The sequence below is a fragment of the Ictidomys tridecemlineatus genome, chromosome 3 (genome assembly GCF_052094955.1).
Source record: "Ictidomys tridecemlineatus isolate mIctTri1 chromosome 3, mIctTri1.hap1, whole genome shotgun sequence".
Lineage (NCBI taxonomy): Eukaryota > Metazoa > Chordata > Mammalia > Rodentia > Sciuridae > Ictidomys > Ictidomys tridecemlineatus.
The window spans coordinates 5,758,178-5,774,152 of NC_135479.1; the positions used below are offsets into that span (position 1 = coordinate 5,758,178).

The 15,975-nt window shown below is 51.6% G+C and overlaps 1 protein-coding gene across 8 annotated transcripts in view; it reads right to left on the reverse strand.

The window, feature by feature from the left end:
* Llgl2 (LLGL scribble cell polarity complex component 2) overlaps positions 1 to 15,975 on the reverse strand; it is a 39,378-nt gene that overhangs the window by 18,387 nt on the left and 5,016 nt on the right. For 6 of the 8 annotated variants that reach the window (XM_078041684.1, XM_078041685.1, XM_078041686.1 and 3 more), the window contains exon 2: positions 8,827 to 8,931. The exons of 1 other annotated variant lie outside the window; for it this stretch is intronic. In XM_078041684.1, the coding sequence (XP_077897810.1) occupies positions 8,827 to 8,901 (75 nt within the window). In that variant the 5' untranslated portion in view covers positions 8,902 to 8,931. Of the gene's footprint in view, positions 1 to 8,826; positions 8,938 to 15,975 lie in introns of those variants that run through there. One more of the 8 variants, XM_013361619.4, reaches the window with a different exon arrangement.

Consider the following 15,975-nt stretch of genomic DNA (forward strand, 5'->3'; position numbering starts at 1 on the left):
TAACGCAGAAGCATGATCCCAATCACACCACAGATACATCCAGGCACGTGTAGCTTTGTGGCCTGGTTGGTAAATGCTGGAAAGCGACTTTTCAACAGCTGGAGAATACTCTCAAGGTGGAGCTGCCTCACTACCTGAGCTTCTGGTACAGCTAGTCTGTTTCTAGAGCTTCTGCAGTTGCCAACTGCACTGACCATGGTTCTTGTCTGCAACCCACAGAATTTCCGGAGGCAGCTGCCCCAGGTAAAAAGGCAGGTTGAAAAGGTTTGAAGGTGAACATCAGGCTTCAGATGGACAAACCGCCTGGGGGAAGGTTCTTGGTGCTGCTTCTTAATCAGCTACTCCCAAACCCCAGGGGACACAGACACTGCTAAGGGCTTGGAATACAGCACAGCCATGCCAACCAGTGGGTTTGCAGACTGCTTTTAACCAAGGAAATTGCCAAGCCCAAAACGCTGCAGCAACAAGAGGGCCTCCCCAGCCATCCTGAGCAGCTCTGTCAGGCCCCTGAGCATCAGGCCTAACAGCTTGGCACTCAAAGGCTGCCTGCCTCTGCCAGTCCAGGCCAGGCCAGTCCAGTACTGTGGTTCACTAGAGGAGGCCCAGGCCAGGGTCAGGCCTGAAGGAAAGCCCCAAGACCTGCTGGGATTTCTGGAGCTAGAAGCCCCACCCCCACCCCCGTTTTTTTTTTTGTGGTGCTGGGGATTGAACCCAGGGCTTGTGCCTGTGAAGCAAGCACTGTACAACTGAGAAAGGGCCCTGAGGAGGGGGAAGAGTCTGTATAGCAAATGGATATACCTGGATGGGACAGCCAGGAGGGCATAAAGGACCCTGCAGGAGCCTCTAAGCCAGTCTAGGTCCCAGTTCAGTTATGTAAAAAATGCAGGCCCTGGAAAAGCCCTGGGTAGATAGCCGAGTATCTGGAATGTAAACATTTCCCTGAAAAGGAGGGCAGGGAACAGATAGGCTGTGTGGGACAAGTTCCCCTGGGGGCCCTGCCAGGCCTCAGGAAGCCACAGGTTGCAGGGGCCTCAGGAAGCCAGCTGCCAGATAGGAGTAGGTTCCTGAGAAGGCGCCATTTTTCCCATCACAGCCAGCAGCAGTTCAGGGTAAAGCCTGTGGAATTTGGAATCTGGAAGACTCGGAGAAATATCCTCCAGAGCTTGGTGGACAGTAGCAGGCCCCCCACCCTTAGCTGCCAGAGCAGCAGCCAGGAGCCAGAGGAGTTACAGAGCTCTTGTAATGTAGCTAGTGCCCCCAAGAAGTTGTCTTTTAAACTTTCCTGTATTTCAATCAATTTAAATGTAAGAATGGATGTTCAATTCAGTTATTGGAAAACTCTTGAGTATTTTTAAAAAATATTATTTTAGTTGTAGTTGGACACAATACCTTTATTTATTTATTTAGTTTTATGTGGTGCTGAGAATTGAGCCCACCTTGAACTGGCTAGATGAGTGGTCTTCTGCAACCCCAGCCCCAATAGAAAAGGGGCTGGGGTCAGGAGAAAGTTTCCAGTCTCCTTTTCAACTGTAAATCTTCCGAATCCCAAATAGAATCTAGCATTTTCAAGGAAAATTTATGTCTGAATTCAGATGGGCTATAAAGTATGAAGTACACCCAGATCTCAAAAACTTAGGATTAAAAAAATACAGTAAAAAAATCTCATGGGGCTCTACTCAGCAGTAGAGTGCTCGCCTAGCACGTGCGAGGCCCTGGGTTTGACCCTCAGCACCACATAAAAAAAAACAAATAAATAAAGGTATTGTGTCCCACTACAAAAAAAAAAAATCTCATTAATTTATATTGTCTTCCTGTCAAAAAGAACACTATTTTGGATATACTGGATTCAAGAGACTATATTATAAAATTAATTTCAAATGTTTATAAGATTTTATAATACAGCTTCTAGAAAATTTTTAACTACAAGGCTCATATTACAGTCCTGTTGCACCAATCCTGGGACAACTCAGCTTCAGGGCATCAGGGCATCAGCAGGAAACTAAAGCCAAAGAAAAACAGTTCTGCAGCTTTTTTTTTTTTTGGTGCTAGGGATCACCCCAGGAGTTTGCGCATGCTGGGCAAGTGCTCTACTGAGCAACAATCCCCAGCCTCAAATTTATTTTGAGACAGGGTCTCACTAAATTGCAAAGGCTAACCTCAAACTTGCGATCTTCCTGTCGCAGCCTCCCCAGTAGCTGGGATTATGAGGTCTGGATCTGGAGCTTATTGTCAGGCTGCCAGGTCACAGATCCCATCAATTCACTGGCACCTCTCCGAACATTTCTCACTCCTGCGGTCAGTTTCTCTTCTCCAACTCACAAGAAGGCAATGAAGTTGGGCCCATTCTTCCATCATAAACATGCATTCCTCAATTCCTTCAGTGTCATAGGGACACTGTGGTCACCGCTCCTTCCCATCCCCTCTTTCTCTTGCAAAGGGCCATTCAGAACAGGCAGTAAGTCAGACCCACTAGGCTTCCACTCCCCTCCTGCCTCTTCACTTAGTAAGCCATTCTGCTCTTGGGTCTCAGCTCTCTCCCATCAATAGGATGATACCCTGACTATCCTGAGCAGGGCTGTCCTTGGTGGAACACAAGACCTCAGGAAAGCCACCTAGGAGCCTGGAAGGCTCTGCTCAGCCACAGTGCACAGGCCTTGCCTCCGAAGCCCAGCTTCCTCTGCGGCATCCCTCCTGCATCTCCTGGGACACCTTACACAGACAACAGAGGGAGGATGAGGCTCCTTCAAGAGCAAAAGATGGGGAGTGAGCCAAAGAGAGCGGGTTTGAATATAAGCAGTGTGGCTCCCTAGGGACCCGTCAGCTCAAGGCATGCAAATCGACCCATAAAATAGCTGTAGTTCCAGCAATTTAGGAGGCTGAAACAGGACAACCATAAGCATGAGGTCAGCATCAGTATTTAGTAAAACCCTGTCTCCAAATAAAAAGGGCTAGGCTGGGGTTATATCTCAGCTGGTACAGTGCTTGCCTTACATGCACAAGGCCCTGGGTTCAATCCCAGCACCACACGCACAAAATCCTGCACAAATCTCCAAATGAAGCAGTTTTCAGTACAGGGACCTGGGCTAGGCTGGAAGGTATGAGAAGACTTTTTGGGACAGGGAAGGAGAGATCTGGATATGAAGACTGCGAGTGGCCAATCTATCAATCAATCAAAGGGTCAGGGAGAAGCTAGGGAAACCTGGTAAGGGAAGGAACCCAGTTCTGTCAGACACCCCACCCCTGCCCCAGCTGTCCCAAACCAGTGTACCCTGCCCACACTTTTGTCCTCCCTCCCCCAACCCCTAACACCCTTTTAAGCCTCTCCACCATCACTGGAGTACAAGGTCCATGTGGATAGCAAACACCCAGCCTTGTTTAGGACCCTGGAAGAGGGAGTATGCAGATGGCCTCCCTCCAAGAAAGACGGACAGCCCTGAGCATCCATGTAGTCAAGAGGGGCAGGGGCTCAGCCTGGGGCAGCAGGCACAGCTCCTGGCAGGTGGGCACTGAATTCCCAGACTAGCCCTCCTGACCCAGGACCCCCACTAACTCCAGCTGAGAATCCAAGGAGGCTGCCTCAAGCTCAACAGCCTTGAGAACATCCTCCCCATCCCCCCACCCAAGCCCCCACGCTGCTACCTGGCTCAGGTGACCTCTACCAAGGGAGAAGAGAACAATGAGCCTTTGTGACAGGGAGTGGGGAAAGGAGAGCAAAGATGCGCAGGAGACGCCAAACTGCAACCTTAGTGGGTGTGGGAGAGAAAGGCCATCTGTCTCCCCAGCTCCAGGATCCAGGTCCAGGTCCTCAGAAGGGAAAAAAGTTCACAAAAGTTGTTTGTCAGAGACAGTGGGGACCCTTGATCCTGCCCTCAGCCAGGGAGGGCCCCATCCAGGATCAAGGACCTGAAGAGTCCTGATAGTTGTCAGGGGTGGGGATGGGGTGGGGACGGGGTGGGGGGAGAAATGTCAGGGACCAGAGCTCCAGGAGGCTGTGCAGGGCCACAGGGGCACACCCACCAGGCTGGCTAGGTGGCTCTCCCGATACTGGGTGTGGTCCAGCTCAGATTCCTTGCAGTTGGCAAGCAACCTGGCTGTCCCTGTGTGGCTGTCACCTGACACCAGGGGCCCAGCCTTTGGAAAGCCAAGACAAAACAATCTGGCCCTGGGCAGGGGCAATTGGTCAGGAACACACTGTGTTCAGGCTCTGGGCAGGAAGGTCCTGGGCAGCCACCTCTGCAGGCTCACCCTCATGGGCGTGGCTGGCTCAAATGTGCTCAGGTTTCACCAGGGAGGTGAGCAAGTCCAAGCTGTATTCAAGGAAAGGGTTTTACTTTGCCAAACGAGTTCCCTTCCCCTAGTCACTTCCTTCCCACTGAGGAAGTGCTCCCTCATTAGGTCCTCAATGGCCCTGTCAGCCGACTCATTTATCTCCTCATTTATCTCCTCATGCTTCCTGAAGACCTAACACACGTGGTAAATGACCATTTTATAAGTGAAAACTGAAGTTCAGAGAGGTGAAATAACCAACCTAAAGCCACACAGCCTGGACAGAAATGTCCTCATCCCTAGTCAGTATCTGCTGGAATATGCTCAGGCTCTGCAAGCCCTGGAGGCCTGTTTCTTCACCTGTGGAGTGGGGACAGCATCTATCTCTGAGTCATCATGAGGATGAGATCAATGACAAGGCAAATCTTGCTATGGTCTTAACAGTGTGCCAGGCACCATTTTAAGCAATTAAACTCAGCACACCAGCCTGGACATAGGAGCCGTCAAGATGCTCATTTTACAGATGAAGAAATGGAGGAGCAGAGAGGCTCAGTAATATGTCCATGACCACAAAATAAAAAGGCAGCAGAGCTGGGGCTGAGATCCAAGTCATCTGGCTCTAAGTCCCCTCCCCTCATCACCATACCCAGTCCCTTGATGCCTGGCACACAGCTCTTGCTGAACTGGAGCTGTCCCTCTGGCAGCCAGCCTCTAGCAAAGTTCAGAGACTCTGGTCACAGTCACAACTACTGCCCAGGTATATGCAGCTCTCAGGACTAGGGCAATGTCCCTGCTCTGATGTATCTTGCAGGTAATGGGCAGAAAGGAGTTTGGCCAGAAGGTGCTAGAAGGAAAAGCCCAGAACTGGATTAGAAGCTGGTATCTGGGCTGGGGATGAGGCTCAAGCGGTAGCACGCTCGCCTGGCATGCGTGCGGCCCGGGTTCGATCCTCAGCACCACATACCAACAAAGATGTTATATCTGCCGAAAACTAAAAAATAAATATTAAAAAATTCTCTCTTTAAAAAAAAAAAAAAAAGAAAGAAGCTGGTATCTGCAATCTGTTTGGGGATAAGCCTGAGATGGTGCCACCGTCATCCCCACCACACAGTCCCTTGCAGAATGGTCTTCAGATGCAGTCCTCAGAAGAGGTGGGCAGAGTTCCCAGGCATAGACATTCTCCATGAGGCTGACTCTCGCCTGCATCTAACCTACGCCAGCGGCCCACATGCTACTCAAGGTCCAGCTCTGTACTGAATGCTGGACCCTCCCTCAGCTGAGGTCCTCAGGCTCCTCAAATCCAATCTCAAGTCAATGACACCCATAGAGCCTGGCTGGTGGAGGCTGGAGCCACCAGTAATGTCCAGCACCTCAGTGCCTGCAGGGATCCACTGAGTCCTCACACCAACTCTGTGGACTGGCTTCTAGGATCATCTCTGGTCTAGAGGTCTGTGACCTGCCCAAGGTCATGCAGTGGGGGAACCAGGCAGCCAGGTACCAAGGATAACACTAACCACGGGTTCTGTGAATAGAGTTCATTGTTGTTTCTATTCTCACCAGATCCAAACCATCAACACGTATCACTTTCCTTTAGACTTGCCCCTGGGCTCCCCCTCCCAGCACCTGGCACCACTACTCCCAGCACAGACACCACAGCCACCCTGACCCGCCTCCCTGCCCTGTGCTCTGCCTCCTCCCTCCACACTGCCTTTGTCACCAGGCCAATGGATCTCATGTCCTGAAGAGTGCCCTGTCCCAGCCGCTCCCAACCAAGGAGCAACTGCATTCCACACGAGACAATGTCTAGAAACACTGGGGGCTGTCACACCTGGGGGTAGCACAAATGGCATCCGGTGGGTAGGATCCGGGATCATGCTAGGCATTCTACAATGCTCGGAACAGCCCTGTAGCAGTGATGATCCTAGAAGCCAGCCCACAGAGTTGGTGTAAGGACCCAGTGGATCGCTCAGACACTGAGGTGCTATCATGGCCGGTAGCCTCAGTCTCTGCCAGCTGTTGCCAGTGCAGGGTTGAAAAGCCTTGCTCTTGTCTTGCCTTTCAACCTGCTTCTTCTGGATTGTCCCTGGGATGTCTCCCAGCTGCTGAGTTTACCTGTTTTACTCAATAAGTGAAAATGTCCCCAGTGTCAGCTTTTCTAAATTATCGACAGGATAGCTCACTTCCCTGCTCAAAATCCAGGCCCAGGACTGGGATTGTGGCTCAGTGGTAGATCACTTTCCTTGCATGTGTGAGAAACTGAGTTCTAAACTCAGCACCACATAAATAGAGATATTGTGTCCCTCTACTACAACATCATCATCCAGGCCCAGACTCCAGGTTCTGGCCCCCCTTCTGTTCCACAGGTCCTGGGGAAGCCTGGGGCTAGGGAGGGCCTGCCATGGGTAGGACGACGCCAGGTCCCAGATCCTCCAGGAAGTGGCCTCACCTTCTAGTGCTACCCTTCTGGCTCCCAGAGCCTAAATGAGACTTATTTATGACTCCCTACTCTCTCACCAGCCCTCTCAGATTCTCCCCTTCCTTCTCACTAGAAGACATGGAATTCCAGGCCATCAGTCCACTGCCCTTCCTAATTCCTGAAGGGCAAAGGCACCATCACCTGAGATTGCTAGCCCCCAGACTTAGGGAGTATACCTAGTGTGCTCAATGCACATTTCCTGCATGTGAATGGAAGGAGGAGGCAGAGAAGGCAAGAAGAATTCTAGAAGCCTCACCTACCCCATGTCACATCTGGGGGTGGGGTTCTTAAGTTTGGGGACAACCAGTGGGGAGTAGGAATTAAAAGGGAAATATCCTCCACTCCAACCTCACCCTGGCCTCATCCACTGCACAGAGGAACTTGGAGTGGGGGTTAATCCTTTTGCTGAGCCTGTCTGTCAGGTTTCTGCTAGAATTGGCCATCTTTTCCAAGTGAGAGATCCTAGCATCATCAAGGGGGACAGAAGCACATGGGGTCAACCAGGTGCTCTGGTAGACGCTGAGGTTTTGAGACCCATATCTGGCACCCAACCTGGCTCTCCCAGGAGTAAGGATGGCAGGCCCCAAGTATCATGAGATTCCCCTATTCCCAGAACCTGCACCCTCATTTTCTATGACCCAAAGCAAGCCACAGAGAGGAGCTTTCACTTGGAAAAGCTCTGATTCCAGAGGAAAATAGCCTTGTCACAGCTCCTTGGTGACCCCTTCCCCTGCAGTCAAGAAAACCAGGGGAAAATGGCAAGGCATGCTGGGCTTCCTGACCCACTCTCCCTATACAGCAGGATCTGGAGGGAAATCGTCACCCAAAGCCCCCAGTAGCTAACACTCCCGGGCCACTTAGCCTAGGTAACTGAAGTTATCTGGTTACATATAAAGTCCCTAACGAGCCTGTGGTATGGTGTGGGTGACGGGGACATTGTCCTGCAGCTTGTAGGCAAAGCTGGCTTTGAAGCGGATGAGCCTCTTCCACATTCTCAGACCCACAAAAAGCCAACTAAAGAGAATTCCTCATTTTCCACAAGGAGAGGTGCCTTTTCCCAACTATCCAGTCCAATATCCACTGTTTCCTTTTCTGAGAAAGAAAACTCCAAACTGAAGCCCCTAAAACAAGTCAGATCCAGCTGGGGAAGTGACTCAGTGGTAGAGCACTTGCTTAGTACGCCAAAGTCCTGCATTTTGAGGCTAAGGATTCTAACTCCAGCACCATTAAAAAAAAAAAAAAAAAAAAAAAAGCCAGAATTCCACCTATGGGCATGTCCTGGAGGGTCAGCCACCCTGAGGGAGAGCATCATGGTGTACTCCCTGCAGGCCACTGGGGGCAGAGATCAAAGCAGAGGGCAGAAGGCTAATTACCCCCAAACAGCTCCAGATTGCTAGGTGGCACTGGTGAGGAGCTAAGCCACGCGGAGAGCCTCCTGTTTACAGGCCCGAGCTGGTCTTCTCAGCACCCATGAACAAGCCTTGTGAAACTCCCAGGGCCTTAGGAGCAAAATCGGAGTATCCAAAAGCCAACTCTGGCTCATTTTCTTCACCATCACTTCTCCCTCACACAGACCCGGAGCCCACCAGAAAGAATCAGGTGGTCAGCCTTCAGGAAAAGCTGTGTTTTTCTTTGGGGGCAACTTGAGGATGAAGGGGACAGCTATGGCCTGTGCTTCCTGGGCCCCAAGGGCCCTGGTATCCCAGGAACATTATTATACTTTGCAGAGTTGGGTCAATGTCCTTTCATCTTTTTCTGTTCCTAAGCTTCCTTGGCAGCCTTGTGACAAGGTAGATAGGGCAGACTGTTTTATGCCCATTTCACAGGAGGGAAAACTCAGGCTTGATGGAGTGACACAGAGGTCTCACAGCCAGCAAGAGACCAGGACAAGGAATCCCAGCTCCCGGCATCCCACTGCCCTTGCCCAAGAATGCCCTGTAACCACACTGTTTCCAAAGTCAGATTTCCAAGGGGGCCCTCTGGGCAGTACCCAGTAAGCACCTTCAACCAGGTGAAGGAAACCTGACCCCAGCCCCAGCCCCAGCCCTGGGAGGAACCGAGGTCTCCTGCTTCCCTTTACTTACCTTGTTAAACTGGAAAAGGTCCCGCTTGAGCCTCTCCCTTGCAGGGTCGTGCCCCGGTCTTAGGAACCGCCTCATCTTGCTTAGTTTATGGCCCCTGCCTGAGACCTGCAGAAACCAAAGGGGATGCTGAGCCCTGGCTGCCTCAGGCCTTTCTCAAGCCCAGCTTCACTGGTGGCTTCCTGTGCTCATCCACAGTGGTCCAGGGGAAGTGGGAGAGACCTGGGGACTGGGCCCCAGCCTGTTCCTGGCTGGTTAATGCTCTAATGTTGCCCAGGCTTATGATGGGAGCAGAAGCTGGGGGAAGAAGCCATTTAGCCTGGCTTTATAGGAACAAGGAGGGCCAGCAGGCCCCGAGGTTAATTAGTTTAATTGTTAACCTGTTTTCTGAAAACCATAAAACTTGGCTGACCAGAAAGGGAAACTTCACAAGCCACCCTTCAGAGCCAGTGGGAAGAAGGAAATGCAAAGGCTGTCCTCCCACCCACAGAGCAGAGCTCTAAGGGACTGGGGAGAGGCCTGGAGCAATTCCAGGCCAGAACACAGCAGGATGACCTTGGGCCAGCACACCTGAGCCACCTATCCTTCTAATTTCAGGGAGGCTCTCAAGGGGCTCTTGCTTGTTTTTTTCCCAACTAGCCCCAGTAATGAGGACCTGGTGGAGAGGAGAAGGCAATGTGCTCAGTCAGGGGTGCTGGTCCAGCCACTGGTGCTTGGGACCCAGGTCCAATCCCAGGGGGCTGCTAGGGTCTCTGTGGCAGGCTGTACCCCAGCCTTCCTGCTGATTTCTGCATCATCTTGTCTCTGGCTCTCCCAGTTCCAGCTCCCCTGGGATCTGATGGGGCAGGCTCAGAAGGGTTCCTTTTCCCGGGGGCTCAAGTGGAACATAATCAGAAAAGAAATCTGCACCTAATAAATAAACCAGCTCAAAGCCCCCAAACCATCCGCCCACCAAAGAACACATTCCCAGCCCAAGAGGAAACTATTTCTGGATTATCCTTGGGGGAAGGGGAAAGTTCCAGTTTCCGGCTTCCAGCAGCAGGGCCTCCTACTGACCACAAGACACCAAGGCCTGTCTCTGGGAACATAGGGGCTCAGGCCCACCCTGGAAATGGCACCATTCATTCCACTAGATTATAAAGGGAAGGCAAGCAGATCCTAACCCAGAGAAGCTTGATCTGGGCAGGGCAGGTAGAGACAGGCCAGCTCAGTGTGCTAAGTGTTCTGAATAGGGCAGACAGAGGGCATAGTCCACACAGGGGAGGGGGGGGTTCCGATGCTGAAGCCTGGAAATTTTGGCTTCTAACGTGACAAAAAGTTTAAAACGAGACTGGGGATGTAGTTCAGTAGTACAGAACTTGTCTGGAATGTGCAAGGTCCTGGGTTCAATCCCCAGTGGAAGGGGGGCACCAGGTCGGGACTTTGCATATCAAAAAACCTTATGGATCTAAAACTGGGGCTTCTTAGAGGCAACCCCTCACAGCATGCAATATGCATGTCAGAGTTGGGGGTTTTCTGGCCAGGAACTAGGGCTTGCAATGCTGGAAGGGGTCGCCTCTCTTCGCATTTATGTGTAAAATAGAGGCAGAAGCCTACCCCCAGCACAAGTGAAAGGGTCAGTTACCTCCAAACCAAACTGTGACCAGTTTCCCAAGACAACCACAAGACCTCGGTGGGGGCTAAGGGGGAGGTGTGTGGGGGCACCAGACTGCAGTGAAGCCTCCCATTCCTGAGGGAGTGCAGGCAGCTGGGAAAGTCCTGGTGCCCACTTGATCTGAGGCCCCACAGCAGGCCAGAGAACACACATGAGAGCCTTGGGGGCTCCTGGGATTGGAAGTGAAAACAGACTCAGGCAGTGATCTCTGCCTCTGGACAAACAGCTGAGCTGCTGCACATTCCAGCCCAGCCATGGGGGAGGGTGTTAGCCCTGGGCTCCAGGAGAGCTGGCTCTCCCACCCCTGGGCCGAGGTCATTGGGTCAGAATCTCTAGGAAGCTGGGAGTGACTGCCTGGAGGAGGAGAAGGTACTCAGACTCCAGGGAGGGGACAAGAGGCCACAGGGCCATCTGTGCCAAGGACCCCACACAGCTTAAAGGTGAAGGGTGGGTGGAGGAAGGAGAAGGGGAAGAACACCCAGCCATCCACCCAAATGCCCCCCAAGCACCTGACACACACTGGGCATTGTACTAGACCCCCTGTGTGATACTGTCATTACATTTAAAAATTTTTTGCTCAGGTGATCTGTGCGCATTGTAGAAAAAGCGAATTATACAGGAGAAAACCCTCCCTGAATCTGATCAGCCTGGGTGGTGTGCTGGTACATGTCCTGACCACCTCTGCACTCGCATCTGAGTTTGTGAATGTGGCTCACTCAACATCTTGGCAGGAAGTTACCTGAAAGGAAGTGGAATGTCCCCATTTAGATAAGGAAAACAAGAACCGGAGCTGTGGGACTTGTCCAAGGTCACCAATAGGAAGTGGCAGAACTCAGCTCTGACCCAAGGTCTGGCTAACTCCCTAATCAAAGGGCCTGGAAGGCAGTGGAGGCTGGCTACTGCAGGGGAGGAAATGGCCAATTATGTCCCTGCAGTTGAAAGGCAGGGACACTGGGCATCTTCCCTCTGGCCAGCAGCTCTGCACCAACCAAGCCGTTTGAGGCTGGGAGCCTGGCCACTACTTCCAGGGTGCTCGTGAGATCTGGTTAGGCAGGGCTGGATGGCCTCACTGCTCATTCCACGTACCTGGACCCCCCCACTGGTCTGAAGCCAGAGCCAGAGCCAGAACCAAAGCAGGGCAGGCCCAGCACCTAGCCCTCAGTGTAGCCTCCCAACAGAGAAACTGCCCACGTTAAAGCAGGAAACCACACTCCCTTCTTGAGGGGGATAGGTTTGGGCCTGGCTAAACTGACCCCCAGGCAGCCCCTCAAAGACACCCACCCCAAACAAGGAAATTCTGTGGAGAAGCCCAAGAAGCCAGGCCCAGCTTCCATACTGCCTGGTGTGGAATAAATCTGCCTGCTCAGTCCACTCCTAGGACCAGGGGACGTAAAGCAAACAACCTTGCTCAGGTCCCCTGAAAGAAGGAGCAGGACCAAATGCAGAGTGCCTGGCACAGCGCTTGGCACAGAGCAGGCCTTGTCTTGGGGTGCCACTGTTATGGGAGGGGCAACTTTTAAGAAGACAAGTCACTCAATAGGATGAATTTTTTGTGGGGGGTGCTGAGGATTGAACCCAGAGGCACTTAACCACTGAGCCTCATCCCTAGTCCCCCTTTTTCATTTTTTATGAGACAGGGTCTCACTAAGTGGCTTAGGGCTTCACTAAGTTGCTGAAGCTGGCCTTAAATTGGCAATCCTCCTGCCTCAGTCTCCCAAGCTGCTGGAATTATAGGAGTGTACCACCATGATGGGTCAATGGGATGATTTCTGCCAGTGAACAGGATATCAAAAAAATGAAGATGCTGGGCTGGGGTTGCGGCTCAGTGGTAGAGCGCTCGCCTGGCATGCATGAGGCACTGGGTTCGATCCTCAGCACCACATAAAAACAAAGATATGTGTCTACCTAAAACTAAAAAATATTAAAAAAGAAAATTAAGATGCTGAGATCTGGCGGCCAGGCATTGGGAAAGCCCCAGTGCCCATTCCTTCATCAGGGCCTGTGCACTCACTGTGCTGCCTAGCACACACAGCCTCCAGAAGCTCAAATGGCCCTTCCTGGCTGAAATTGCAACCTCCCCTGCCACACTCTCCTCCGTCCCCTCCTTGCTCTTCTCTGTAGACCTTGCCTTGCTTCAGCACACTGAAGAGTTTACTTATTAACCTTGTTGACTACCTAGGGAGCCTTCCACAGGAAGCAGCTGTCTCACTCAGTGAGTTTTGTCCCTTCTCTCACTATAGCATCCTCAGTGCACAGGGTGAGCCTCACTCCTAAACTGCTGAATGAATGAATGGGCGTGGAAGAAGCAAAGTCTCTGCTCTCTGAACTGGATGAAGCTTAGGTTGTAGTAAGATTTGCAGGCAGAGCGGTTTGGGCAGCAGAGCAGCAGTTGTGGAGCCTCAGGTCAGAGCAAGCTTGCAGATTCCAGGAGCATGAAGACATGTCAGGGCCACGGAGAGACCCACACAAATGACATGGGAGAGATGAGGGTCAAAGGTGGGGCCTCTAGAGACACAGTGAGGAATTCCAGTTTGACCCCACTGGGAGCCATTGACAGGACTGAGCAGGGGCCTATGTGGACTGCCCCGCCCCCCTCCAAGCCACATCCCCTCGACTTGGCCCTGTGCTGGCTGCCCCACCTACTCAGCCCCACCTCCCCAACATTCCCTCACTGTGGTCTCTGAGCTGCTGCTTGTCCTTTCCAGGAACACATCAAGTTACCTTCCAAAAGGTCATCCATCTGAACCTGTCCTGACCATTCTCACTGTGTTCCCCCTGCATTCAATGGCACCTTGAGCTCAAATGATCCCTTAAAAGTGCTGTGGAGCTGGACATGGTAGTCCAAGTTTGGGGCCAGCCTGGGTGACCTGGTAAGATTCTGTCTCAAAATCAAAAAGAAAGAAAGAAAGAAAAGAAACACCTGTTGTGGATAGGAACACCATCAATCTCCACAAACATTTACCCTAGCCTTAGTAAGCTACTGGGAAAATAGAGAAGTGGCCTAAATGGCCAATGACACAGGACAGGTGAACTGTGCACAGCCCCATGATAGAGGGATTGCTGCAATGGAAAGGGCATATGACCCTTCAGGGAGAAGGAAGCCTGTGTACGAGGCTTCCGTGAGCTAGGTAGAGTCTATTTTTAATATTTTACATACAGTGGGGTGTGGTGTGCATGCCTGAATACCAGCTACTAGGGAGACTGGGGCAGGAGTATCACAAATTCAAGGCCAGACTGGCAATTTAGCAAGACTCCCAGCACTTAGCAAGATCTTGTATCAAAATTAAAAAAAAAAATAAATAGGGGTGGGGATATAGCTCAGTGATGGCGTGTCCCTGGGTTCAAGATCCAGTACTGGGGGAACAAAAGGTTCATATGTAAACTACATTCTGCAAGGGTTATGGGATTAGTGGTGATTCTTTTCTTATGGTTTCCCGCCTCTTATGCAGGGTAGATAAGAGGATCAGATGGGAGAGGGATGAAGCCCCACACAGTGGCCAGGTGTTTAGAGTGGGCCTAACTTCTGTTGGTGGCATCATTCAGCAATCTGAGGGCACAGGCACACGTGTTTATCTGAATGGGGAGGGACACCACATGTAGAATCTGAACAGGTACATAAGCTAAGAAAGCCAGGTACTCAGGTGGGTGAAACCAACTACTAAGAGGGACGTGGAAAAAGAAGCAAGTTCCAGAACCTCATAGGCTGAGGAGCCCCAGATCCCCAGGTTCAACACCAGGAAGGGTACAGGGCAGGCACTGGGGAGTCTACTTTGACACGGGGCTTCCTAAGAAGAAATACCTCTCCATCCCAGCTTCTAAAGATTACCCAACCTTGGGCTCCATCCCTGCACATCACACATTCTTTCCATGACCAGGCCAACCTCTGAGATATGTTCCCCCTTTGTTCCTACAGGGCCAGGCACCCAGGGCTTAGGGACAGCCCATGAAAGATTCACTGACCTGGGGTTGATCCCCATCTATTTCCTACACAAGTCTGTGCCTTGTGTGTAGAATTAGCCTGAGAGTTCCCTGTAAACAGCTGATCCAGCATTTGCCTTCTCTTCTCAAAGCTCCAATCACCCCCTCACTGCCACTAGCCAGCAGAACATTCCTGGGTCTAGGTTGGGTCTTCCCACACTCTGATGACCTGCAAAAAAGAGGGAGCCCTCTGCTTGGAGATAGGCTAGAAAATTCATACCCTGTCTTCCCTTCCCATCCTCTGCCTGGACACCACGTTACCTCTGGGACACATGTTAACCTCCCCACCAAGACCAGCAGAGGCAGAGAGAATAACTGCATAGGGTGGGTTTGTCTTGGGCTCCTTGCTCTAAGGGGCAGAGCTGACTGTGCCCCAGGGAAGAAGGAAGGGATGGGTGGCCTGGCTACTCCCTGATGGCACTGTTAGGGTACCTGAGCTAATCTGCCCCTATGATTCCAAGGTGTTGTCAGGCTGAACTGTCCTAGAGGTGTGGGTCGATCCAGCACCCCAGAAGGACCCTTGACAGCCCAGGAATTTCAGCTGATCTCCCAAGGAAGTCCACAACCAAGGTGGAATTGAGACTCCTGGGTTGGCCCACTCTCCCTCTCCCCAGAGCCACACCCAGCATCACCCTCCTGCTCTCTAGGAATGCACCAATTAGGATTACAAACCCTCCCCTCTTCTCCCCTTTGCTCAGGCTCCCCACAGCCTGTTACTAATCAAGAAGCTGCCCTTGCTTCCCCGACATCCTGTGTGAGGTCTGTGTGTGGCTTTGGCCTCCTGTTGGGCGGATGTGAGAACACCCCTGAACCTCCTATTGATGGGAGTGGCAGGGCAGGGCTGTAAGCCACTGGGGCAGCTGCTGACTGCTCAGTTTCTGTCCCTGCCTACTCAGATGCCCATAGCCGCTTTGCTAGGGTCCATGTTCCCTTGAAAAACCCAATCTCCCAGCAGCAAGGAAACCTGGGCTGAATCACACCTACATGGAGAACACAGGCGCAGGTGAGGGGACCAGATAACTGTTCACTAATGTCTTACGAAATAAAAATCACTGAGCACTATGATCAGATACTACTTTAAACGATTCCCATGTATCATCTTCTTTCTTTCTTTCTTTTTTTGTACTGGGGATTGAACCCAGGGGTGCTTTACCACTGAGCTACATCTCCAGCAATTTTTGCTTTTTTGATTTTCAGACAGGGTTTCATTAAATGTCTTACAGCCTCGATAAGTTGCTGAGGCTGGCCTTGAACTTGAAATCCTCCTGCCTCAGCCTCCCAAGCTGCTGGGATCAGGCATCTCATTTAATTCTTCCAATTACTTACAAAATAATTGATTCAAGGTGGCATCAAGCCCCCAGTGAATCCAAGTTGCAGCTTGAAGTCTGATCTGAGTCCAGAATCCTCTATTCATTTCCAGCAGCTCTCCTGGGACACAAGTAGGCTGGATGGCGTCAGCCTCCACCCCCATCTCTGTCCACCTATGGAGCTACAATCCTATCCATCCCACAACCCTGAGA